Source organism: Helicoverpa armigera, chromosome 27 (assembly GCF_030705265.1).
Source record: "Helicoverpa armigera isolate CAAS_96S chromosome 27, ASM3070526v1, whole genome shotgun sequence".
Taxonomy (NCBI): Eukaryota; Metazoa; Arthropoda; class Insecta; order Lepidoptera; family Noctuidae; genus Helicoverpa; species Helicoverpa armigera.
This window is the reverse complement of record NC_087146.1, coordinates 1,396,139-1,422,569: the sequence shown is the minus strand read 5'-3', so window position 1 is coordinate 1,422,569 and position 26,431 is coordinate 1,396,139. Positions and strand designations below refer to the sequence as shown.

Below are 26,431 nucleotides of genomic sequence, written 5' to 3'. Positions count from 1 at the left end.
TTTGAGATAGGTTGATTTAACTGTAATTTACGGAACCCTTCGTGCACGAGTCCGACTCGCACTTGGCCGGTTTTTTACATGAAAACTCAGTTTCTATAAAAGTGGGGCTGAATATCGATGTAAGTATATAAAATAATAACAATTAGGTACTCAATCAATTGGATTATTATTTTAATCAGTAGTTTGATATGCATTTATGTAAATATCCTATGAAGATTGTTTACCTTCAGATACGTGGCTACTCAAATGTAGCATAGGTTGTATGTATCGTGTATCAAGTCAATTAAGTCTGATACTAAGTGCCATGGCTTTACCAGCGAGCTTTGAAAGCTATAATAGAGAACTACATACTATAATAGTGTTAGTTTTACCTGTAATGGCGCGTTAAATGGATAATTACACACATTCAGGACTTAGTAAAAACTAGCAAATCGTGGCACGCAATCTAGTTATAGAAGAACGTTTTATGAATGAATATTGCCAATCTGTTGTGTTGTAAAACTTTTATTTCGGTGTTTTCATTTTAAGGGAACTAAATGTGTTAATTTTAGTATATCCGTACCTTCCAATTCCGAAAGTCGTCTATATAGATTCAGCAATTTAACTGTTAAACTTAATGAAATTATTACCTACCTACTTTAATAGTATTTTCTGATTCAAAAATCAAAAGTCATATTCAAAGTAGGCTGAAAATCAGCACTTTTTTTGAACGTCAAATCTACAAAAGACAGCCCCCAAAACGCCCGCCCTTCACCATTCATTGTTTCTATAGTGTTTAAATTGAGTTTCAAATCTAGATTAAATTAGGTGTGCTTTATTAATTCATGTTTATTACACAGATGTGTCGAATATTCGTAGTCGAACATAAACCAGACTCATGTTTTGACTAATGAAACTTAGTTGACTTAATAATTCACAGAGAGAGACGTGTTCAAACTTGAGAAACAAAAGCTACTCTAGCTCTCTGCAATTTATCTCTTGCAGTATAAGGACACAAAGCTATCAAAACTGATAGCAGAATAGTTGTAGAATGACGACCACGGCTTAAAGAGGCAGGCCCCCCACCAGATCTCAAATTCTCCGAGAAGTAGTGGTTGTGGGTTGCTGAAAATCACTCAATGTTGGGAACATTGGGGGAGGCCTTTGTCCAGCAGTCGTTCGGGTGAAACGACGGGAGATATCACATGGTTACACACATATATAAATCGAATAAAAACAGGTTGTCATTCATCCTTCAGTGAAGTATTGTTATCCGTTTATCAGCTTAACCTAAAATGAGACAATGCTACTTGATACGCCTTGTAACAAACACTTAAGAGTAATAAACAAAGCGTAGACGATAAGCTGGCTGATGATACTGGATAGATATGTCATTGTTTTTTTATGAAATAGCCACGATTGAAGAAGTAATAGCCGCTAGAGCCATTCTATAGAGTCCCAGTAGGTATACTAATATTAATAAAGAGGAAGACCTAAGAAAAGATGGATGGATTACCTGAAAGATGACATGAATAGGAAGGGAGTGAGTGTCAGTCAGTATGATGAGTGACAGGGGAAAATGGAAGAGGATGTCATATTGCGACCCCAAATAAAATTGGGAACAGGGCAGGAGGAAGAAGAATAAAGAGGGAACATTTCTTTGTTTTGTTCGTACCCTAAAGGCTCCGAAACTACTGAACCGATCCGGAAAATCTTTCAAAGCTTCACTATTCTCGAGTTACATAGAACATATTTTGTCCCGCTACGGGCAGTAGTTCCACGGGACCGTTTAGACACATGCCAGTTTATGAATTCCATTTTTAAGACACCAAATTAGATACTCATTTGTTTCCTCTTGCAACTAAATAATATAATTTTAATGGCGGGAAACCCAATTCTGACCCATTTGATATCGGGAAACCCAACACATACCCATAAATCGTGTTTATCGATTTTAAATCTGTCCTATTTAAATGTTTATCCTCACAATGTTACTTAACACCTTGAATCTTCTCAGTAAAGGCATCAAAATAACCACAGAGTATTTATTTGTTAAGGTTTTTAGCGTTTATGACGTAGAAGACAAGAGTTTTGATAAATATTGAAACAAACGTTTAGAGCTGGCCCATCCTCCATTTGTGACGTAGTTTATAATGGATGGAATGGTAAATAAATATCACTTTGTTTGTTGATGCTGGGTTATGAAGTAGCGTCGTGTTTATCAAGTTCTTCTGTGTCACTTACAGAGTATTCAATTATCGATCCTTTTGTTACCTTACCTACTACCTAAAGATTTTTGATATGAGCCCGATATGATGCAGCCGAAAATCGATCTCAGTGGCGTGCACTTGGAGAGGCCTATGTCCAGCAGTGGACTGCTATAGGCTGATGATGATGATGATGATGAGGAAAGTCAAACTCCTATTTCTGGTAAGCAAATCAACAGATAATTTATTGAAATCCAATGTTAGTCTCAAAGTGATCATATAAAAATGGAAAGGCATGTCATAGCCCGCAGAATAGAATAGACAAAAGAGTGTGAATGTTAGTAAGACAGGGGACAGAGAAGAATGGAAGCGTAAAACATATTACGCTGTTCCCAAACAAAATTAGGAGTAGGACAAGAAGCTAGAAGTAGATAGAAATATACCTACTTCTGAAGCCGGTCCTCCCTATAACTATACTATGGCAATGTGTCATTTTCAAGGGTAATTAGCTACTGGTAGCATTAAGCACACAAATGACACATTTTCGTTTGGCAACGTAAACGTTCTGCCGTCCTATAGACATTTTTGGGATGCCCTCTACCCCAGATGTGTGGGTAACCCTGACATATTCCATGTTAGTCCAAATTACAAGCTTTAGACTGGAAGCTATACTAATGTAACAAAGTCTAAAGGGATTGTTCGGTTGAACGCGCTAATCTGAGGGGAATATTCATCCGTTTAGAAAATAATCTTTCAGTGTTAGATACATCCATTTGTGATACATCCGTTTATCGAAGAAGGCTAAGCCTGCCTGCCCACGTCAGGCTTTTTGTCGGATAGATAATCGCGCCCATGTTTTGTAGGACTATCTATCTGACCGATTTTTTCTAGGATGCGAACGTTGTCAGAGTGTTTTATTTTTCTCCTACAAAAATTCGGTCACCGATTATATGTATTATCGGACGTCGGCGGACAGCCATGCGTGCGAAAGCTAGTATGTTAGCATGTACTGTAGTCTGTAACTAATAACTTTAAACTAGAACAACAATGCTTTTCCGGCAGAAATAGATAGGTATTATGAGATAGCATAGCATCCTCTTTTCATACTATTTTGTTCTAACTTCGCATGTCAAATGCCGGTCACAGACTGACGTCATAATGTAAATAAATAGAGACAGGTCGTTCTATTTAGAGGTGGGACGGACTTTAACCTGTTTCCGTAGTTCAATGTTTTTTTCCTAGATTATTAATATACGTGTCCCACTGTACCACCCACGACTGGCAGAATTTATTTATGCAAAACGTATTGGACTTTGGCCTAAAAACTGTGTAGAGGTCAGACAGGCAGTCGCTCCATGTGGCTCACTGGTACTCAGCTGCATTCGGTTAGAATCGAAGCCGGCCCAAACATATTTGGGAAAAGGCAAGGCAGATGATGATTCTACTTTGTCTTAGTTCTCTAGCCCAGGGCAGCAGTATTGAAGTTACTGATGGTAAATAATCTCTTCTTATGCTTTAGGTCCTTCCAACTTTTTTTTTCATCTTTGGTGGATAGGAAATCATAGAAATCACTTGTTCCACTGTGGGTAACGCTGAAGATAGACATAGGTACTTACTAACTAAAATCCACCCATATTCTTTTTGGAGCCCTTTGTGTACCAAGTCCTCGGTATCATTTCCCAAATCTATCCCTGGTTCTAATCAGTTCTCAGTGCATTATATAATTCAGATAAGCCCATGATGTCAGACCTAGGTTTCCATTATAACTATCAAATGTCAGTGGGGGACGTTACAAACCGCAGCTGTCGTTGTTCTTGTCGGTGTCACTTGCAATAGGTGTCAGTCAGGTCTCTGGGTTTTGAGGTGTGAAATGTCTCGTTTTATAAAACTCGAGGGATTTTAAATGACAATGGAAAGATGAAAAATCTGATTGAATTAATCAATTGCAGATACAAAATGTAAAAAAATATCATAAGAAGCTTGTCTTGTGGCAGCTGCTGTTATTTATTGTTCCTTTTTCTTAAGGAAAACTTGCTTTTGTTTGCAATTTTAACGACGACCCCAAAAGACTATCAGAATCTGTTTCTTGTGTCTTTGTTTTTCGCTAAGTAAGAAATAAGAAAGATAAAAGTTTCTTCCTTGTCATTGCAAATGCCTTTCACAGCTCCTCAAACAAAGCAATTTAAGACAAGAATGATGACATTTCTTCCATAACCTTCAGCGTATGACAGCCATTACACATTGTGACGTCACAAACCGGAGATGTGAAAGCGGCGGGAATTTTGGCGCGAACTCAAAAGACGACAGACGTTTGAGCCTACGTAGTTAAGACGCGTCTCCGTGGAAACGTTCGGAAACTATTTATTGTTGTTACTAGAAATACGTGGAAAAATTTCGTCAGCTGTTATTTTATTTAGGTATCCAATACTCAATGACTTTATTGCATACCATAATGTGTACAGGCTGGTGGGTTAAATTAAAAGAAACAATTATGGACCCTGCCGGGCACAGCAAAGTTAGTTTTTACTAGCTTCTGCGTGTGTTTTCACCCGCATCCTGAAAGAAGTACTTTCTGCATTTGAATAAAAAGGAGCCTATATAATATTTGATGTATAGTAGTAGTAGTGTGATGTAGATGTAGATGTGTAGTAGTAATAGTAATGTAGCTACTGCCAAGTTTTGTCGAAATCCAACTAGTAGTTGTAACAGAGAGACAGATATCCATACATAGAAAGTTTCGCTTATAGAATTAGTAGGATAATCTACTTAATTCTAGAATGGAATAAACATGCTAAAACAATAGACTACCATTGAAAAAAAAGTACGTTTATTGACCTGTCAGTTAGTAAATTGTCAATATTGTTGATAACAATTGAAAACATTCATAACTATCAATTCGTCCAGCGTTTCGCTAGATTTTTCTCGAAGCTGCGGGTATCGGCCTAATTTTCTCTTTTATCAATGTTCGGCGTATGTTCTAGCATCGTCTATTCTTGATATTAACATCAGCTGTCATTTGTCGTTTGTTTTTTTATTAAAGTTCTGTTTACAGTTCCGATGTTTTGATAGAAATAATCAGGAAATGGTTTATCTTTGCGTTAAAAGGTCTTCAAGGAGGTTATCAGTATTTCTCATTCGTATTAGTCGTTTAGCTGTTCCATTCATCTAAAGATGAGTTTTGAAGGGTTTTTCTGGATTTTAATGTAATTTTGCTAAAAAAGTTTAAAGGTATTTTTATATCAGTTTGCCGTAAAAATAGCACCATCTGAATTAAGAAACTCCTCCGTTTTTTAAAGTCCAATTAAAAAGACAGAAGTCGAGTGAGTTCATCATGAAAAATGAAAAAGAACTCTTTAATTTAGCGGGAAAATTCCGTGATGGCGAGTTCCCTGTAAAATTATACCAATTCTGCAAAAAGTTTCGTCAGCACGACCTCATTTACAGTTATATAAAAAGCAATGCAATTGGCAACAGCTGCATTATGTTTTAAAATACTGAAAAGTGGATTTTTGACTTTGGACTCATCGCCTCCATTGGCAAAGTTCTGGAAATATAGACTACGAATTCATTCAGCATTTATTATTATCAACCGCTTTGAAATAATGCGGGATCCATTCTAAATATTTCTACATTTTACTTATTAAACATTTTATTTTTAGCTCCGGTTATATCAGCTGACGTCTGTGTACAAACTTAGGTATAATTTGTTATCTGTGGCCGACATTGCTAGTCTTTCAGCAAATATTTATGACGTTTATTTACACTAGTTGTTACTAACTTTTTTAACTTCCCTAAAAATAAGATTGTTTGTGTACGTTTCAGTACTGTTAACTGTTTTACGATGATTTTCTATCACCTGTTTCCTTCGTACATGGCCAAGTGTGACAATATACCGATGCAGTTGGTCAAACATTTCTTAGAACATACTTTGAAAACATCAATCTTCCAAGAATTACCTAAGCAAAATGACAGCATGTCTACTATATATCTATAAGTAGGTACATAGGTGAAACTATAAAAAGCGTCCTAATGCTTTTAAAATTAAAACGCGCGCACGTTTTAAAAGTTCAAAGTCCACGTAGGTCATTCCCAGTACGTTTCCCGCGCTCTTGCCAATTTCTATCTGTGGGCAGACATGTGTCTGATTCTCTGACTCATTTGAAGGATGAGTTATTTTTTATCTATGGTTTGAAATGTCAAGTTCAATCGCATGACCTAGTAACTAGGTTGGTGACGTCACATAATCTTGCATCGTCAGGATATTATAATTTTCAATAATTTCTTGGGGTTAAGGATGGCGTATTCGGGCAAATAGCCCAGATAAAACAATACTGTGGAATTTTACTCTTGACATTAGAGAAGTCTAAGTAATCTTAGACACCAATGGCTGATAAAAAGGTGAAGGAAAACATCTTGAGGAAACCTGGACTATAAAGTCTGAAATCACCAACCCGCATTGAGCAAGCGTGGGGATTAATGCTCAATCCTTCTCCGTGTGAGAGGAGGCCTGTGCCCAGCAGTGGGACGATAAAAAGGCTGTAACAGTGTTAGAGAAAGTACATTTTAGAAGAATATAGGCACAAATATAGCGAGCATTACGTTGATTCGGAATAATTTGACATTTCTGGGACGCACAATTTCTGATTGACATACGAGCTGTGAATTTAGTATGTAACGGAAGCTTAGCAACTAATACTAATAGGGTACTATAAATTGTAGAGTAAATAAAAATATCATCGATAAGAGGTTTTCATTTAGTAACTTTATAATAAATGGTAATTCTATTTTATGACACAGACAGAAATTAGCGCCAAAGTCTTAAAACTCAATCTCATTTTTGGCACATTTAGCTAAATGTTAAAAATATTCCAGTCTAACTAATTATAGATAAAGTTTCCAGTAGTTTCTTGTTAGATAGAAAGAAAGAAAGAAAAAATATTTAAGTGATAAAATGATTCCTTCCAGCAAAAATATTCTGTACACTAAAATCGTAATTATTTCTTAATTAAGAAAGAAGGTTTCGTATCCTCAGGGCCTATTTTTTTGCAGGATTGTTCGAAAGAGATACCGCGGCCCTGGTACATAAAAGGTCTACGACGGAACACGACGGTTTTTAGTCAGTAACCCTCTTATTATAAAAACTGCCGCAAGTAGTGGTTTAAACCAGACTGAAGACGTCTTGGTTTGTTACGGTACTTACGATAGTCTTTACATCCTTATTACAAAACGTAGACTAAGAGAAGACTGTTTAGTACTTCGATTTGTCTGTATGTGTGTGTGGTTCAAATAATATCCACAGATTATAAGCAACAAATATTTAAATCATTCGTTCAATCGTTCCGAATTCTGTGCGCCGTTCCTTTTTACATTATTTTGTTAAGTCTATTTTAATGAAAAATTTATAACTATGATAATAAAAAAAATATCTCTGCAGTTGAAAATATTACTTTTTATTATTTAAAGGTAATTTTATATTTCTAGTATCTTTTAACGATATACATGATCCAATTATTCTCTTTTAAACAACTATCGAGTTTGCGCGTATAACGGAACGTCATCTCGCGTATCCGAGTTATGTTTTGTTTTTAGGTTAGAAATAACTTGGATTATTTTCATCCCGTTTTAAATGATTAAATAAGCCGTTGTGCATCTAATTAGAACCTCTTCAAAATTAAGTGCACTATAACTTACACACAGAATATCGTGTGCATTAAATTACCAAAAGAAAATGAAACAACATAAAAGTACCTACAAGTTTATATTTTATTCCGATGTCTATTTATACAGTCAAACGCACTGATACATGTTGGACACTGTTCTTCATCACACAATCTTGTTCCCTTGCTCATCTTGGCATTTTTGTACCTACATTTTAGCAAGCTTCCAGTCTTTTACAAACATTGCATATTACTGGCAAAGATACGGCGTGCAAAACGCCAAAATAGTCTTGAATCTGTAAATAAACAGTAAACTGTATGATAATCTGATATATTTTCGAAGTTTCATCAAAATCCATGTGGTAGTTTATGCGTGGAACATAAACAAACATCCACAATAAAAACTTCGACTCTTATAATTAATAGGATGTTTTGGCAACTTACTTGCCCTGTAAAGGCTACTTACCTTATGGCGAGCCCAGTTGAGCATCATAGGATCATCATGGATTATCAGCATGCATTCAATTGACTATTATTTCGAAAAACATAAATCGATATTTATATCGAAAATTGTCGTCAGATAATTTGAAGAGATTTTGTCGATGACGCACACTGTTGGGACCCCGGACACTCTCAATAGTATTCTAACACATCCAAGTATTCCAAATCACACATATTTATATCCACTTTCGTTTTTTTCATCACAAAACAAATAACCTCAAAAGTAAATAATGACGGAATTTGACGTTTGTCGACTAAGTACTGCAGTTAAACTAGGGGGCTCGATGGTTTATCTTTTGTACTACAGATAGTAATAGGACTTGCGATAAACTGCGTTTTGTAATAACGTTTTTTCAAGGTCGTACTTACAGCTGGATTAAAGGTAGTACAAAAGCCGATACTTATTTGATACCGCGTTTTATAATAAGAGGGTAAGAGTCTGACACTCCCTCACCGCTGCTAAGCTAACCCACAGCGGGAGGGGTCATTTGATGATTTGTGACGTCGCGCGTTAAAAAAAAAATATTCCTTCCAGCAAAAATATTCTGAAATCGTTTTTTTTTTTTCTTAATTAAGCAAGGAGGTTTCGCATCCTATTTTTTTGGAGCATGCTTAAAGGTCTAATCAGATTTATACTTCAGATTGACCGGCTCGATAATGATAGTTATTTTTCTTTTGTCATCCTTATTTTTTCCTCGCGGCATAAGTCAACGATCTGCTTTGATCTTGACCTTCATGATGACTTAGTAAACACAGTTTTTTCTAAGTATTTTACTCATCAAGTGTGGTTAGGTTGTTTTGTTTATTCTGTCGAAGTATAAAATGATTTAAGTTTCATACCTAAAGGTTTAACAGTTTTTGAGACTGTAGAACCCATTTTTTATAAAAACACCGTATTTTGTCTTGTTTCAAAGTTTTTTCCTCTTCAAAAAAAAATACAAATGATACCTACGTTACTTACTATATTTTTTTATATGGCTAAGAATCCACGTAATATTCGGAAACAAATAGTTTAGAGACTATGAAATGAGGTAAGTAACTTATCCTGATAAAAATGCACGGTTCTCTGTTTCCCTGACTAGCAAAGAATCTTTCCGTCTTTTGTTTTGATTTTTAAATAACCTTGTTCTTGAAAATATACCGAGCCATTTTGGATCATTACGGAAATCTAAGCGTTAGTGTTTTGTCTTCGGCATGTCGCCAAAAGACCTGAAACTATTGGCACAGCGCTCAGCTGATCGTTTGAACTTCGTTTTTATTAACTAGACGACAAACTATTAGTATATGAATGCCCCTAGAATATTAGACCGGTATTCTAGAATGATGGATGGTATACAGATAGGTAAAGACTCCATTCATTCAATAAAATGACAAAAACTATGGTTTTGGCAATATCAGTGTTGGGTAAATGGGTCTTGACTCTACCAAAGTGTAGCTTTTTGGTCGGACAAGATTTGTCGGTGCAAGATTTTAAACTGCCAATAGAATTTCTCCAGTCTACTGAGTTTACTATTGATTTGGTGTTGACGAGACCTTTGAATAACGGAATTCTATTGGTGCTTTAAAACCTACTCCGATTTGTTGGAGTCTGAAATTTCAGAATACAGACTTGAAAGCGAAGTTTTGCAGATATAATGTCGGCAAAGCGAAGTTTAGGTGGCAGAGCTTCCTATTGATTGAATTTCCTTCTGCTACAAAAATTTGGTAGAATTTCGTAATATCCAAGAAACCTTTTCTTGGATGGTTTGCCTGAAAGGTGACATGAATAAGAAAGGAGTGACTGTCAATATGACGAGTGACAGGGAGGAATGTAAGCGGGAGAAATATTACGTCGGGACAGGACAGACATTGAAGGTAGATGAAGAAGAGAGAAAGAGACGTTGAGATCCAAGACCAAGATCGAAAATAAATCAATAAAGTAACATAAATAAAATGCAGCTGTGAGGAACTCGTTGAATGAAAGAATCAATTTCGAGCTATTACATAGATTAGATTGACGATAGAAACAGTCTAGACTGGTTTAACAATAGAGTTGTTTACACTGAGAAAAACACACCTATTAGTTAGGTACTTTATCAAGAATAATTTAGCTATTATTGCAATGTCTTTACTCTAGTTAATTTTGTTGAATACGCCATTTTAAATTGTCTTGTTTACGTAATAGTAGACTGAGTTCAGCTGTTAGTCCCATTCATCTATTTTGTTTTGTAGGTCTCTATGTTTAAACTACTGAACCGATTTGAAAAGTTATTTCACTCTTGGGAAACTACACTAACCCAGAGTAACATAGGCTATATTTTATCCCGGAATGGGGAGAAGTTTCCCCAGGACGTGGGCGAAACCGCGGGAAAATAGCCAGTTACAAATAAAGGAGTTTGACATACTAATGATCTTTAAGGTTGAAGGTTCAATTTGTGGAGCAGAATAGTAATAAAATCGCGAAAATCGATTGATAACTTTAGATAATGTAATTTTAATCTTCTGTGCACGCAAACCGCACGTCATACACACGCTATCGTCGTGTGACGATTGCCTGTATCTCTCGGCTACAATCGATAGCTAGCCCGCAGAGCGGCAACGTCGCATTTGGCTCGCGTCATGCATTCGTCATGCAGTTTCACTGCTCAGGCAACTTGCGAGACGCAAACACGTAATTTTATTTCAAAATGGCCGCCTCAGCATCGAATTTTGTTCACGTCGTTCAACAATATCCTTGTTTATATAATAATAAGTTACCTGAATATCTGAGAAAAGATGTGACGGATAAAGCTTGGAGTGAAGTTGCACAGAAAACAAACACATCGGGTAAGTTTTTTGAGTTTTTATTTCAATTCACAATTTGCAAAAGATAAAGTAGTAGTGTTAAAAGCAATCATTTGATAACAAAAGCGTAGTGTTCATTGTAACGTACTGAATGTGTACTGAATTCTTTCATGCTTATACATTCAATGCATTTACACCCGTACAATGTACAGACAGCCCAGCAACTTACCTCAATCTGTCAAATTTCTTCAATAGATTTTCAACCTTATCACAATAGTAGAAGGTTAATGTTCGAGTGGTCAAATTTGACAGATTCGGATAGGTTGATCTGGTGTCTGTACAACTGCTTTTAGGATGGATTGTAGTTGCATTGAAAATTGTAAATTGCACTTTTTAAGAAGGAATAACTTCATAATGTATTTACTCATAGTTTTTCCTACATACTTACATAGTAATAGAAACATATTTTGAACCTAACTACAATTTTCGAAAATTAAAGTCAAAAGTTTTATTCCAGTGGCTGACTGTCAAACTCGATGGAGAAACATAAGGAATGGTTTCGTCCGCAGTCTCAAACCTAACACAAAACAAAAGAAATTATACTATCTACACGAAGAACTACAGTTTGTAGTGCCTTTTGTCAAAGCAATAATCAACACAAGTGATACAGGGAATATGCAAATATCTGCTGAAGTAGATACCGAAAATAATGAATCTAATTCTTTGACAGACGATGAAGAACTCCAATTTGCTTTACCCTGCGTTGAAACTATCCAAACAAATGAACTTGCAGAAACAATTGTAAAAACAGAAATGGATGAAAATATGGAATTAAATTCTACTACTGATGATGTAGCTGATTATGGAAATACAAGTCTAAATACGCCATTTTCAGTAGTGGAACCGTACGTAAGGAAAAGAAAAATAAGAAAAGTTAGCAATGAGGTTGATAAAGCGTACGAAGAATGGATGAGACAAAAAGAGCTGAAGTCTGACAGAGCTAGGAAGATGTTTTTGTTAAGTCTGGTACCAGATGTGGAAAGTTTGACTGAGGAGCAAATGAGGAAGTTTAGGATAAAAGTGCTGCTGTTGCTTGAAGATATTCAGGCACAATAATAATAGAGAATCATCACGGAATTGTTTCTGAAGATTTATTACGATTTGTAATATTGTCCATAAAGTTAAATACATTTAATAATTTATATTCCCATATCGATTTATCTTTCAATTTAATTAGAGTTTTGCCCTGTAGAGTTATAAGCAGGAACCACCATTTAACTACAACGATAACTAAACCATAGCCAGCCGCCTATTTTTCAAATCGGTGATTTGACAACTGGCTATACTTCATAAATGGTGCAACTCACTGTAATTTAGTAAGCTCAGAATTTAATTGAGCATAACTAACTAGACCCAAGGTTGTGTGAGTCAAACTAGTTGACTAAAATATACCAGCTATGTTTACAGGTAATAACGTTAGAACGTGACTAAAAATAAACAACAGCTCATCATTTGCCTACCCTTTTCCCAACTATGTTGGGGTCGGCTTCCAGTCTAGCCAGATGCAGCTGAGTACCAGTGTTTCACAAGGAGCGACTGCCTATCTGACCTCCTCAACCTAGTTACCCGGGCAGCCCCTTGGCAAGACTGGTGTCAAACTTACTGGCTTCTGACTACCCGTAACGACTGCTAAGGATGTTAAATGACAGCCGGGACTTACAGTTTAACGTGCCCTCCGAAACACAGTCATTGATGTCCAAGATATACCTAGCAAGTACATAAAAACTTTTAAAAGTTGCATTGTTACTGGCCTGGCCTGGAATCCAACCCACAGACTCATCCTTGAGAGTTTGATTCTTTACCCACTAGGCCACCACAACTTTTTAAAAATAAATAGGTAACAGCTAAAAAGCAGTATAATAAAACTAATTTTCTCAGTGATGATTGTGCCAACTTTTACTGTTCGCGCCAAAATCAGCTGTGGACTTTGTCCGCCATATTGTATTTAATTTTGGAGGACACGTTTTGTTTATAAACTGTGCCGGTACAAAGGCCGTTGTCCGATTAGTTTATGATAAAACGAGATGGAAATAGTATTTGTAGCTGTGTTAGAAAGGGACAAGAATGTTTGCCAATTCGTAGAATAGTATGTGACAGACGTATGTGGTTTGAATGTCATGTATTTTGCGAGAAATGATAAAAAAATAGAAACAGTTGCTGTAAAATCGTTTATTTTATTAACTATATTTATTTTTATGTGTTTTTGCTGGGAAGAAGAAGTGGCGCAACAAACTCCCCAGCAACACAACTTTGCTGTTTTCTAAACAAAGTTTTTTTTTTATTGTAAAAATAGAAGTTACTAGTAAAACACATCATGTTATTCCAATGAATTCTTTTCATTTTAAATATTCAAATGTAATCGTAATAAATCCATTATTAATTACAAGAACTTTTGTTTTCGAGATAAAGTTGACCTACAAATTACAATAAGTCAAATTGTTACTGGATTACGTTTACCTATTCAGCTAAGTATTTAAAATTCACAACCTAACTATTTTTTTGTTTATTATTCCGTTGAGTCATCGGCTGACTTTATATTAGGTAAGTGTACATATGTATTTATCGTAGCCAACATTGATATACAAAAACCAAACCAAACCAAAAAATGGTTTTTGTATATCAATGTAGCCAACTGAAAGAATTAAAACCTTTCAATCAAACAGCTAGCTCTATGTTTCAAATTCGATCATAAAAAGAATCTAAACAAAAAAAAAGTGTAATTGAGATCAACCAGTTGGCAGTTTGATTGAATGGTTAATTTACCAGGTAGCTGCTACATAACTACAGTATGTAGGCATAAATATATTTACATAAAATAAATGTGTTTGTTTTTGTGTGAGCATGACGTCATGAGTCACGCCCCCTTTTACAATGACTAGCGAAATGAGACCTAGCGTTCTTTGTTTAATATAGAATGAATCAGGTTAATTTATCAATATTTGACAAACAAATCAATCAATTCGGTAACTAAAACATTAACATTCACACTGAATTCATCGATTAAGATTTAATTACCAGCTTCACACAGGTTTTTGATTACATAACTAAATATTATCACTACTGGACCACTCGATCACCTTGAGAAATCAGGTTCATTCACAACATGTAGGTACAGCCAACTTCAGGTCAGTGGTAACAGTTTTATAGGAAAATCGTACTTATTACTATTGAGGTAAGGTGCATGACAGTTACCACTGATGTGCCGTCTACTGTACCTACCTACCTAGGATTGATAGATAGATGTAAACATTCATGACTTGACAGTTAACTGGTTAAACTGCGAATGAAGTTTACAAGTCAGGTGTAGGTTAAGGGGCCCTGGTACATAAAGGGCCAAAGAAGTCTGACACTCCCTCACGCTGCACACAGCGGGGTTAACAGCTGATGTTTTCTTACGAAAAATAGACTCTGTGCGGTTGTTCAAAAGCTCACCTAAGAAAACATTAGTCTCGTCTAAGAATCCTCCCTTTACATGTATGCTTTATGCTCTATTTTTCGTATTTCTAAAGGTCAGCCCTGGTGCTCTTTATGCTCTACTAGCCGTTTTCCCGCGGTTTCACCCGCGTCCCGTGGTAACTACTGCCGGTACCCGGATAAAATATAGCCTATGTTACTTGTGGATAATGTAGCTTTCGAATGGTGAAAGAATTTTTTAAAACTGTCCAGTAGTTTTTGAGCCTATTCATTACAACCAAACAAACAAACAAAGTTTTCCTCTTTATAATATTAGTCGTGTAATACAAGTCGTGGTGGCCTAGTGGGCAAAGAACCAATCTCTCGAGTATGAGGGCGCGGGTTCGAATCCAGGTCAGGCAAGTACCAATGCAACTTTTCTAAGTTTGTATGTACTTTCTAAGTATATCTTAGACACCAATGGCTGATAAAAAGGTGAAGGAAAACATCTTGAGGAAACCTGGACTATATAGTCTGAAATCACCAACCCGCATTGAGCAAGCGTGGTGATTAATGCTCAATCCTTCTCCGTGTGAGAGGAGGCCTGTGCCCAGCAGTGGGACGATAAATAGGCTGTAACTCGAACTCGAATATTAGTATAGACATAGAAGAATGTTTTATTACACAATTAGTAACAATTTGGCAGTCTGCTGAGGGTACAGCGGGAAGGTTTGTCAGTCTGATTACGTCCTAACTAATAAAAAAAATATAGATTCGGGACAAAAAAGGGATCATAGTATTAGCTTAGCACGAATTTCAATTTGGACATTGATCGTCATGTCATGTCAGGTGTCGGTCGTGCTAGACAAGTGGACACTAGAAAATCTAGACTAGACTATAACGAAATCGTGGAAATATTTGATTATTTTTCATGTTTAACAACCGCTTTGGTTTGGTTTTTCTTCTAATAATCGATTAACAACTGTATTTGAATGTATCGAATCCATTGGTTTTGGTGGACACAGATTTTTCAAACAATGACTGTAACTGATATGTTAAATCCTATTGTTTTTGTTATAAACAAACAGAAAAAGAGCAAGTTTAGTGTATTTCATGACAATTTATTTTAAAAAATATACGTATACATAGTTGTTTATTGAAATAGTTAGACGAACGGCATATCTCGTCTGTGGATATCTTTAGATCATTCTGAACATTTCTTTTTTAAATTAAATATTGTCATAAAGAGTATCATTATCAGAACACAGATAAAGAGAGTAATTAAAAAAACAAGTCATGCCTTGTTCACACAAGTTAGTGGTTGTTAGATTGACACACCTTTCATTTTTAATGGGTTTTTAACGATTCAGTCATTAAAACAACGATTTTCATTGATAGCTATTTTATCATGTAAGAGGCTCGTCTCTATATTATAGTCGAATCTAGAATTTTACGTATGATATCGAACATTGACCAACAAAAAAATAAACCCTTCTTCGCTGTTGGTTAAAAAAATCAATATCACTTTTCTGTAGCGTAAAATTCTCTTCGTAATTTAATTTTGGCAGCTACAATAATTTTTCAAACTTGATAAAATAAAAGAAAAATAATTAAATCTATTTTAAAGATGATATGAATAATATAATTTCCATTAACCATTCCCTATACATATGTATATGTCACCGGAAAATAACAAGATCCATAAGTTTATCAATTTACTAGGAAGTTTATAAACTTTCGTAAGATTCTAAACGGGAGATAAATTGTAATATTTTACCTCCACATTTTCGTAAATTTATCAATTTCCGACGTCATACGGTAAATTTATAAACTAACCAATATCTATTCGAATATTTTCCGGTGACATATACAGTCTAATCCCTAGTATTTTCAAGTACACCGCCAAAGCTATGCATAAAATATGGTTCTAAAAATATCCATAGTTAACCATAATTAGCAATTTAATGAACAGGAAATCTGCCAAAGCGCCACCACATGAGATTTTTGGCAATTTTCCCCTCAACTGACGTGAACAACCCCATTGACAAACGTCATTGAGTATCAATATGGCGTCATTGTGAAGGAAATAGTTGACGTTTACGGAATTAATAGCTATTTATGGAAATGACGTTTTCGTAAAGGTTTCGCCTACGTTCCTGTAGGGTTTCATTAATCATTGAATATTGTAATTGGTGGTGTTATGTAATTGGCGGGAATCAATTTCCGTGTTAGCGTTTTGAGGGTGCGTTCAGATTATTCGCGTAAAAAAATCTGTTATGTCTAATCATCTAATGTTTATGGCTCAAAACAAACGAAAGGGCTTGAGAAACACGAGAATTATTTTAGGTTTATTTTGTTGTAAAATTCGTTCATTTAAACAGATCTACGCCGAGTATTGTTTTATTGTTAATTCTAAAATGATTTTGATATAACACCAGCGGCCCTGAGACCCTCAGATCTTCTCACAAATTGATAAAATGGTACCTATCTATGCAATATGCAACGTAAACAATCATTCCTCTTTTGATCATCTCTCGCAAGAGTCTTGTAGATTGCAAACTACATCTCTTTATTTCTAAATACTTCTCTAGAAAAGTAAGTCTGGTTTCTTGAATTAGTTTAATTCAACGTTAAATTGAAAAAGGTTGTATCAGTGTCGCCACTATTTTCTCCACATCTGGCACCACCAGTTTTCCAATCCGTCGATTCAGAAAATTGTTAACCACTGTAGGGCGTAATAGCAATTTCCTAGACCCTGATAAATATATCATTTAACAAGAAGAATAAACGTGAAAATGAGGTTCTATTGGCAAAATTGAGTTTCATGACTGATACGCTTTTCCAATTTATAAATCGACTAGCAGTTTTCCCGCGGTTTTACACGCGTCCCGTGGGAACTACTGTCCGTACTGGGATAAAATATAACCTACGTTACTCTAGAAGAGTGTAGCTTTCCAACAGTGACAGAATATTTAAAATCGGTCCAGTAGTTTTTCAGTTTATCCATTACAAACAAACAAATATACAAATTGTTCTTCTTTATAATATTAGTATAGGTAAATCGATAAGTGGTGACAGCTGTCTAATTTCAGTTCTTACAATGACAGGCATAATAGTATTTGATTGCCTTTGCCTTTCAAGGTTATTAACATAATTTATTAACTGTAAAATTGATATTGATTGATGATGTATATTGATTTAGGTAAAAATCAAATTACGAGCTTATTTCAAAGTTTTATGATACTCAGGTGGAATGAATATCCGTAGAAATTACATACATACATATGTACTTATATATTATGGTAGAAATAAATAATGAAATGTATTCCTTTTGTTTTTAAACTGAAAATGACAAAAGTCAATGAACTTTCCACAGCCACGTGTTTCGGATAGTTGTTTGCTCAAAATGCATGTCACAGATAATGAATAAACAAATAAATGACGTTACTCATTTGTTATCTTGCAATTATTTGTGTGAGTGCAGTTTTAACGAATGAAAGTCGTATTGTTGGGGAAATTGTTAAACAATAATGAAGAATTGTAGGTTTTGTTCATGTTTCTGTAGTTAAATATTAATTTGTGTAATAAATAATATGGAGTTTTAAACTTCTGGAAGATAGCCCGGGATATTTACAAGATATTTAGGTACATTTTACATGAAAATAAAATCAGTTATGCGTAGCTGATAAGTTAATATTAACTAAATATTAATACAGGTCATTAAATTATTTTAACTTAGTGATGTCTTATAAATAAATAGAAGGGAAGTTGGTATCTAAATATTTTTTCACACTTTTCATCCATGAAAGAAAACTGAACATTTTTATTACTGAACATTATGTATTCCGTAATTCAGTTGCTGTTTTCACACTAATTGTAAAGATAGCAGGTTATTTAATTTGCCTAAACCGAAAGTAAATAATTGTACATTAGCAACACGTCATGATAATTTATTTGTTTGGGTTTTTACGAAAGTAAATGACATAAACAAGGTTGGTTAATGATTACACAATTCTTCTAACGGACGAATAAGCATTGCTCAACTCTATATAATATCTAAACTCTTTATAATATAATACTCGATGACATATATTTTTAATTTACTTACTTTTTATTGGAAATTATCAAATGACGGCTCCCGCTGTGGGTGCAGCGTGAGGGAGTGTCAGACTCTTACTGACTAAAACCCACCATGTTCCTTCTTAAGGCGATACCTCGAAATCAAACAATTTTTTTACGTTAATTTTAACTAAGGAATACTTATTTGAATAATTATTTGTTTTTTATATGTGTTTGTTGACTATATTACCTAGATTAATCCGAAGACAAAAACATAAAACAAGTAACTTTTCTCGATAGAAAAAAAATCAGAACTTACCTCTAAAAATAACATTTTATGAATTTTATGTCGTAGTCATGTACTTTCTGGCACATTAAAATAATGAAGAATGTAGATAATATCTTATTAAACATTAATCATAAATCAGTTTTTAAAGAAACATAATATTGAATTTTTAATAAATTTTTATTTAGTATGGCGCTTACGTTATTTTGTTTCGAGCAGGTTGCATGTTTCCTCTCTCTATCTATTTACGTTACTATCGCATAGTTCTATCCCATAGTTCTATCCCTCTCATCCATTTACCCAGTTCGCCCGTGAACATCGCCACGAGGTATCGTCTTAAGCCCTTTATGTACCAGGGCCGTGGTAACTCGCGCGAAGAACCTCGCAGGTCTGGACGAAATATTAACCTATGTTTATTTATTGTTTCAGGTTTAAATGCGTGCGAAAGTAAATCATTTCTTTTTCTACGGAAGGAGTTGCCTGTTCGGTAAGTTAATATCTTATTATGCTTATTACATAAATACTATAGCTCTCGTCGACGTTTCGCCCGTCCGAGGTCCGAGGGCAAAAAAAATTAGCTTTGTTATTTTATTGCCAAGTTTCATCTCGATCCATGCAGTAGCTTTTGCGTGAGAGCAACACTTATCCATCTACAAACTTTCGTGTTTATAATATTATATTTATTAGCAAAATTAACATTGAAAAAAATCCTTAAAAATACGTCTTCCAAAAATGACCTAGATTTTCATATTTATCACATTAAATCTTAGAAATAATATCAATAGATAGCTGATAGAGGCTAGATACCTATCTGCTTGTCTATCTGTCACTACGTGGGGTATCTGGAAGGTTCCGAGTTAAGCCTTGAGATATCACTTGTTTGTTAAGTAGGGTCTACAGTGGTTAGGCGGTAGCGATTTTATATACGCGCGATTAGATTGCAGTGCTAGAGACGCAGGTGGAACCGCGAATAACAGCTAGTAGATTATACATATATCTTATCATTGAAAATACTAAGAAAATTAAATTCAGGGCAGAAGTCGAACATAAAACTTAGTATAAATAAAAGTAAAATGTTGAACGAAAAATTGCGTTCCAAATAGCTACTATTCTAACGTAAGTAACTAACTATATTTCACGACCAATGTCAGAATAAGGCTATTCGTATCCCCAAAAAGGAAGAGGTACTGAATTCAGTGGCACCCTTTAAACAATCTAATTCAAATCGCTCGCTGTTTACGCGTAAATGGAGTCCTTGTCCGTCGTTATATCGCACTATCAGATAACGTAATGTTACGATAACAGGCCTTTAGATCGCCACGTATTTATTCATCTTCCCAAATAGTAAGTTGATCTCAAGGGTCATCATTATTCGTTATTATTAGATGCCTGATTCAAATAAATAAATAAAAAATATATATATATATATATATCTATTTTTTAAGCAGTTGCGATGTATTAAAACAAAAATAAACATTACTAGCTGTTTTCCCGCGGTTTTACCCGCGTTACGTGGGAACTACTGACTTTACCGAGAAAAAATATAGCCTATGTTACTCGAGAAGAGTGTAGTTTTCAAGCAGTGATCGAATTTTTTATATCGGTCCAGTAGCTTTTGAGTTCAAATCGCTCCCGCTACCTCTCCGCTCGTCTCAGTCCTCACAACACATTGTTTACGGAGGCCTTTGTCGCACTATCAGATAGCGTAATGTTACGATAACAGGCCTTTAGATCGCCACACGTCTTGTTTATGATAATAACAAGTTCATATTTTTTGAAGTCGGACAAAAAGTGCGTATAAAGATAAGATAATTTTGATTGACTTTTGACGACGATTCGGCAATATTTTTTGCAATTTTCTCGCCAGAAAGGAAAAAATAAAATGTGAAAAAAAAAAACATTTATTTAGGTTAGGGATATGACTAAAACGTAAATCATCATCATCCAACCCTTTATGACAATTTGAAGTTCTTCTATAAGATTCCTGAATATACTCAGTATGGCTGTTGAGGATAATTCAACTTCTTCTGTCTACTGTCGAGTTTGACAGCGATTTTGGCGCCATTTTCCGATGATAGCTGTTAAACAAAGAAATAATTTATACTAATATTATAAAGCTGAAGAGTTTGTTTGTTTGAACGCGCTAATCTCGGGAAGTACTGGTCCGATTTGATAATTTCCTTCAGTGTTAGATAGCCCATTTATCGATTAAGGCTATAGGCTACTTTTTATCCCGGTACGGGAAGTAGTTCTCACGGGATACGGGTGAAACCGCTGGCAGAAGCTAGTATTTTATATTTATCGTCATTATACATATACTTACGTAAACATATTTAGTATAGAAGTCATCTCACAAGTGCTATAGAAATCTGACTATCGGAAGTACAGCATAACGACAGTACGAACTTGAAACGTCTTGAAAGTCATTGACGAAAACTATAAAGATTTCAATACACCTATTACTTTTATAAACACATAAAATATAGATTTATGCAAGACATTTATGATTTCTGTTACGCTAGCAACTTCTAGGACAACGAGCAAAATTATTTATTAACTACTAAACGATGTAAGAACGTAAAACAATAACCCACAAAGTTATATTGGCGATTGTTTTAAAAACTATTAAAGCACAAAACTATAAATTGTTTATTGTGTAAACTTATTGATAAGTTAACAAACTTAAGTACATAAATCTACCATTGTTAAGTCTTTAATATTTTAACAACACTTGAATGTTTGAGCTCGTGGCAGAGCGACCATCTTGTCATGACGAGTTCCTCCGTGTTTCGGAAGGCACTGCGAATAGGTCCCGGCTGTCATTTGAACATCTTTGGCAGTCGTTACGGTTAGTCAGAAGCCAGTAAGGCTGACAACCAGGCTTACCAAGGGGTATCGGGTTGCCCGGGTAACTGGGTTGCAAAAGTCGGCAGTCGCTCCATGTAAAGCACTGGTACTCAGCTGCATACAGATAGACTGAAAGCCGACCCCAGCTTAGTTGGGAAAAGGCTAGGCGGATGATTCATTTGACGTCACCTCTTCAGTTTTATGATAGCATAAACTATTTCTGACATTATATTTATAACTGCATTGAGGTACAAAGTACAGTGAATATTTATGGCAGCAAAACACATATAATTTCACCTTGGATGCGCGTGCGCTTATAATTGGAACATCCTGATGTTAACAAGGAAACTGTTATCTGAATAACATCACAATTATTTTTTATTATACAAAGTTACATATAAAACAAACAAACATCACCTGCCTAGCCTTTTCCCAACTATGTTCGGGTCGGCTTCCAGTCTAACAGCTGAGTAGGTACCAATATTTTACAAGGAGTGACTGCCTATACTACCTCTTCAACCCAGTTACCCGGGTAAACTGATGCCCTTCAATGATTGTCAGACTTACAGGCTTCTAACTACCTGAAATTACTGTCAAAGATGACAGCTCGGACCCACCAATTTATCGTGCCTTCCGAAACACGGACGAATTCGTCATGACAAGATGAATTTCACGAGAATTTTACCACAAAATAGTTTCGCTCGCTGTTATGTAATAAAGTCTAGAACCTACATCTAGACATCTTAAAGTTAATTTAATTCTCATTACAAAGATTCTACCTACACTGATAGCAATTATTGTCATTATGTAACTCGTATGTTTTTCCTTCGTAATTACAGGGTATGAGATCATTTGCTAGTACTTACCTAGTTAAGTTGGTTTTTATTAAATTATCTTCATCTACAGAAAATTAATATAATAAACCATAATAAAGACTAGGTATTCTTTACCTATACTAATATAATAAAGAGGAAAATATTTGTTTTTATACCGTAGAGGCTCCGAAACTGAAAGACCTGCTTGAAAAAATATTTCACTGTAGGAAACCATAGTATCCCCGAGTAACATAGGCTATATTTTATCCGGGTACTGTCAGTAGTTTCTATGGGACGCGAGTGAAACAGCGGGAAAACAGCTAAAGCAACATAAAACCAGAAAAAATATAGAAAAAACTCTTCCCTGCAAACTTCTGTCAAAATCAAAAAGCTGAACAGCGAAAACTATACCTTCCTCTTTCTTACTTCCAGGTTGGCGAACATAATGAAAGAGATAGCGCTTCTCCCAGAGAACTTACTGCGGATGCCATCAGTCGGGTTGGTGAACCAGTGGTACGAGAGGTCTTTTGAGGAGATCATACAATTTGAGCAGATGGACCCGGAACCGCCTATTTTGAGCTCGTAAGTAACATTTATTCTTGACTGACTTTAAAAAAAAGCTTAATCTATATGTATATGAATACACGGCATAGTATTTGTCAGAATTAGGAGAAGGTTTTATGAAAACATATATTTTTTTAATCTAGTTAAGGAAGATATGATGATGATGATAACATCTTGTAATAGTTGTAATATCTCAACAAGGCCATAGGGCTGTTCCATTTTTTTTCGATCTTAAGTTCGATATCCTTCCAGTCGACACCATTTGAGGTAGCATCCTTCTCAAATGAAAGCCTTTATTTTTAAGAAGATAAACCAAATAAAATAATGAAGTTATATGAATAAAAATGAAATAATTTTCACCAAACATATTTCTCCGATTTTCCGCAACGGCAGTGGACAGACGGCCCTATAGTTGCTGAATAAAAGTTAACCATGGTCATATAAGTCGAGCCCCTTATAAACAGATAAACACACGCAGTAACTTAGCCACGAGCCCTGTTAGTGCAAAAGCGTGCAATATTAATATCTTGACATGCGGTCATTTGAGTGCCAACACGAGGTGCATACCTGTCTGTTGAAACTAAGCCAACTATGGGAATCCATTTCGCGCAGTTCTGCTTAGTAAAGGTAATGGTACTATATACCAACCAATACGCATGCTTAGCGCGGTGAGTATGGGCAAATCCGCCCAGATTCTGGCCTTGGTAGGCCTTTGTCCAGCATTGGATGGCTGTCGGCTGTGACGATGCCGTCGATTCTCCCAGCCCTGACAGTTTGCGAAATATTCACTCAGCGTGTTTTTACTCATTACGCACTATACTACAGAAATCTCCTCAAACTTTTATATTATCAGGCTTTATGTAGTCTAGTGCTATGTATCAATACTAAGAAAAAGTAATCATCACCATCAAACTTGGTAATTCTACCAGCATCTTGGGCAGAATCCCACTCGACAGCGATGCTTTAATACCTGACCATGTATAGACTCTCTTTTACAATAAGGTTTACTGTAAGAACACCCCATTCTAGACTTATTTTGTCCTTGTAGGTACATCATCTTTCCGAAATGTATTTCATTTATAAATTATGTGCCTTTAAAAGGATAATTGTAAGATGAATTAACCACCGTCCTACAAATATTTATCTCATGAATTATTTCCCAGAATGCAATTTAACGTCTCAATTTCTCTCTAACTCCACAGCTTCTGCGAACGCCTAGCCCACATTCGCAACCGTCACGCGGACGTGGTACAAACCATGGCGCAAGGAGTCTTAGAGCTGAAGGAGTCACATGAGGTGGACCCGAGCACGGAGAACTCTATCCAGTACTTCCTCGACCGGTTCTATATGAGCCGGATATCTATTAGGATGCTTATTAATCAGCATAGTGAGTTTCTTGATTGTTTTTTGGGAGATGATGTTTGGGAAAGTTTTTGAGCTCCGAAGTGGTGTATTGTGTAGTTCTGGTCAAATCCAGAAATATCAATTTCAAGAACTGCCTAAACAGCATTCTTGTTTTGCTAATACATCAGATCATGACGCTCAAAAACTGTCTTCATATGATGAACATAAGCATTATTTTTCATAATCTAATTTCCCTTTCTTCCTTCCCTGCTCCCTAGTTATTTATGATCGGAGCAATTTGTTCTCTGCCACTGACATAATCGTATGTAGTACATATTATATCTATTCCTCTGCTTCCATTCCTCTCTGTCATTCGTCATACTAACATTCACTCCCTTCTTATTCTATCTTCTCTCTTTAAATCGATCCATATTTTCTTCGGTCTTCCTCTCCCTCTCTATTCATCTACATTAGCCTATACTCCATCTACGATCCACATACATATTTATACCTTACTCTTTCATTTTTTTTCCGCAGCACTTCTCTTCGGCGACCAAATAGGGCCTCGTCAGGCCTCAGTGACGGGCATAGGCAATGGTGGCCGTCACATCGGGTCCATTGACCCCGCGTGTGATGTGGCAGCGGTCGTTAGAGATGCATACGAGAATGCCAGGTTCCTGTGCGATAGGTATTACCTGGCGTCGCCTGAATTGCAGCTGTTGCAGGAAGGAGGTGAGGAATTAAAAAATCTTCATTATGAAGTATTAAAAAGCTGAAGAGTTGGTTTGGCCCGCGCCGTGTTAGAAACTTGATTAACTGGCTCATTTATTGGAGAAGTCTAAATGCTATTTTTTTCCGGATGCGTTACATAGTTCTCACGGGGACGCTTAAACGGCTGTTGGAAGCAAGTAAATGTAATAAAACACTTACATATTATTTATGTCCACCAAAAAAATATAGACATGATATAGTGCTTATACAGGGTGTGTCGTTCACAATCACATTAAATCTTATCGCATATACGTCATGATATTCTATGACGAATTGTAAAAAAAATAACCTAATCCATTCAGTGGTTTAACCACAGGAGTCATTTTTCGTTTTTATAATTTACAACATCATGTGTAAAGCAGAGATAAAGTTAAGAGTATCGAATGTTTAGGTCAGTTGACATTTGTCAATTTTCAAGGGAGAATTTCAGTTGTTTGTAATGACTGACTTTTATATGGTGTTCTAATTTTCGCACATTTTTATTCTATTTACTTTGTTTGAAAAATTAATTAATTTATTTTTTACGTATTTTTATTTTTTCTTTCTGTTAATCGACATATATTAACCAGTATATTAACGCATTTCATTTAATGTGATTATGAACGACACACCCGATATTGAAACTTAGGTTTTTTAGTGTCAAGCCGTTTCTGAATCTAGTTTTTTGTTAAATTATGTTGGGGTCGGCTTCCAGTCTTATCCGGAAGCATTTGAGTACCAATTACCAATAGTTGTAGCGACTGCCTATCTAACCTCCTCATCCCGGTAACCCGGTCAGCTTGATACCCCATTAAAAGCTAAATTGAATTAAATAGTATATGGAAACAACTAAGCCTTAAAAAGGCTTCATTAGCCATTTGCTCAGAGACATAAAATCTGAGCTAAGTGGCTATTTCTATCTTTGAGTATATATAACAATTCCTCAAAACATCGTTTCCAATTTGCTCCATATCTATTCCAGTGCCATCAAAACAACCAATCCCCATAGTGTACGTGCCATCTCACCTGTACCACATGCTGTTCGAGCTGTTCAAGAACTCCATGCGCGCTGTGATGGAGACGCACGAGAGCAGCCCCCCTCCCATCACTGTCAACATCGTGCGGGGACAGGAAGATGTCTCTGTTAAGGTGAGATGGGTAATGAATGAGTTGAGGAGGAAGAATTAGTGAGTATGTGAACTAGTG

The 26,431-nt window shown here is 35.7% G+C and overlaps 1 protein-coding gene and 2 long non-coding RNA genes across 3 annotated transcripts in view; 2 read left to right on the top strand and 1 right to left on the bottom strand.

Moving 5' to 3' along the window:
- The window catches only part of LOC110379901 (pyruvate dehydrogenase (acetyl-transferring) kinase, mitochondrial), a 59,828-nt gene that overhangs the window by 27,706 nt on the left and 5,691 nt on the right, over window positions 1–26,431 (top strand). Inside the window, exons 2-6 of the mRNA XM_049845339.2 lie at window positions 19,335–19,392; window positions 23,000–23,149; window positions 24,334–24,518; window positions 25,013–25,207; window positions 26,208–26,374. Of these exons, the coding sequence (XP_049701296.2) occupies window positions 19,335–19,392; window positions 23,000–23,149; window positions 24,334–24,518; window positions 25,013–25,207; window positions 26,208–26,374 (755 nt within the window). The remainder of the gene's footprint in view (window positions 1–19,334; window positions 19,393–22,999; window positions 23,150–24,333; window positions 24,519–25,012; window positions 25,208–26,207; window positions 26,375–26,431) is intronic.
- On the bottom strand, window positions 7,936–8,801 carry LOC135118925 (uncharacterized). The gene is made up of 2 exons (XR_010277867.1): window positions 8,310–8,801; window positions 7,936–8,139 (listed from the first exon to the last, which is right to left on the bottom strand). It is a non-coding gene; the product is annotated as an uncharacterized LOC135118925 (long non-coding RNA).
- LOC110379900 (uncharacterized) lies at window positions 10,907–12,319 on the top strand. The gene is made up of 2 exons (XR_010277877.1): window positions 10,907–11,149; window positions 11,625–12,319. It is a non-coding gene; the product is annotated as an uncharacterized LOC110379900 (long non-coding RNA).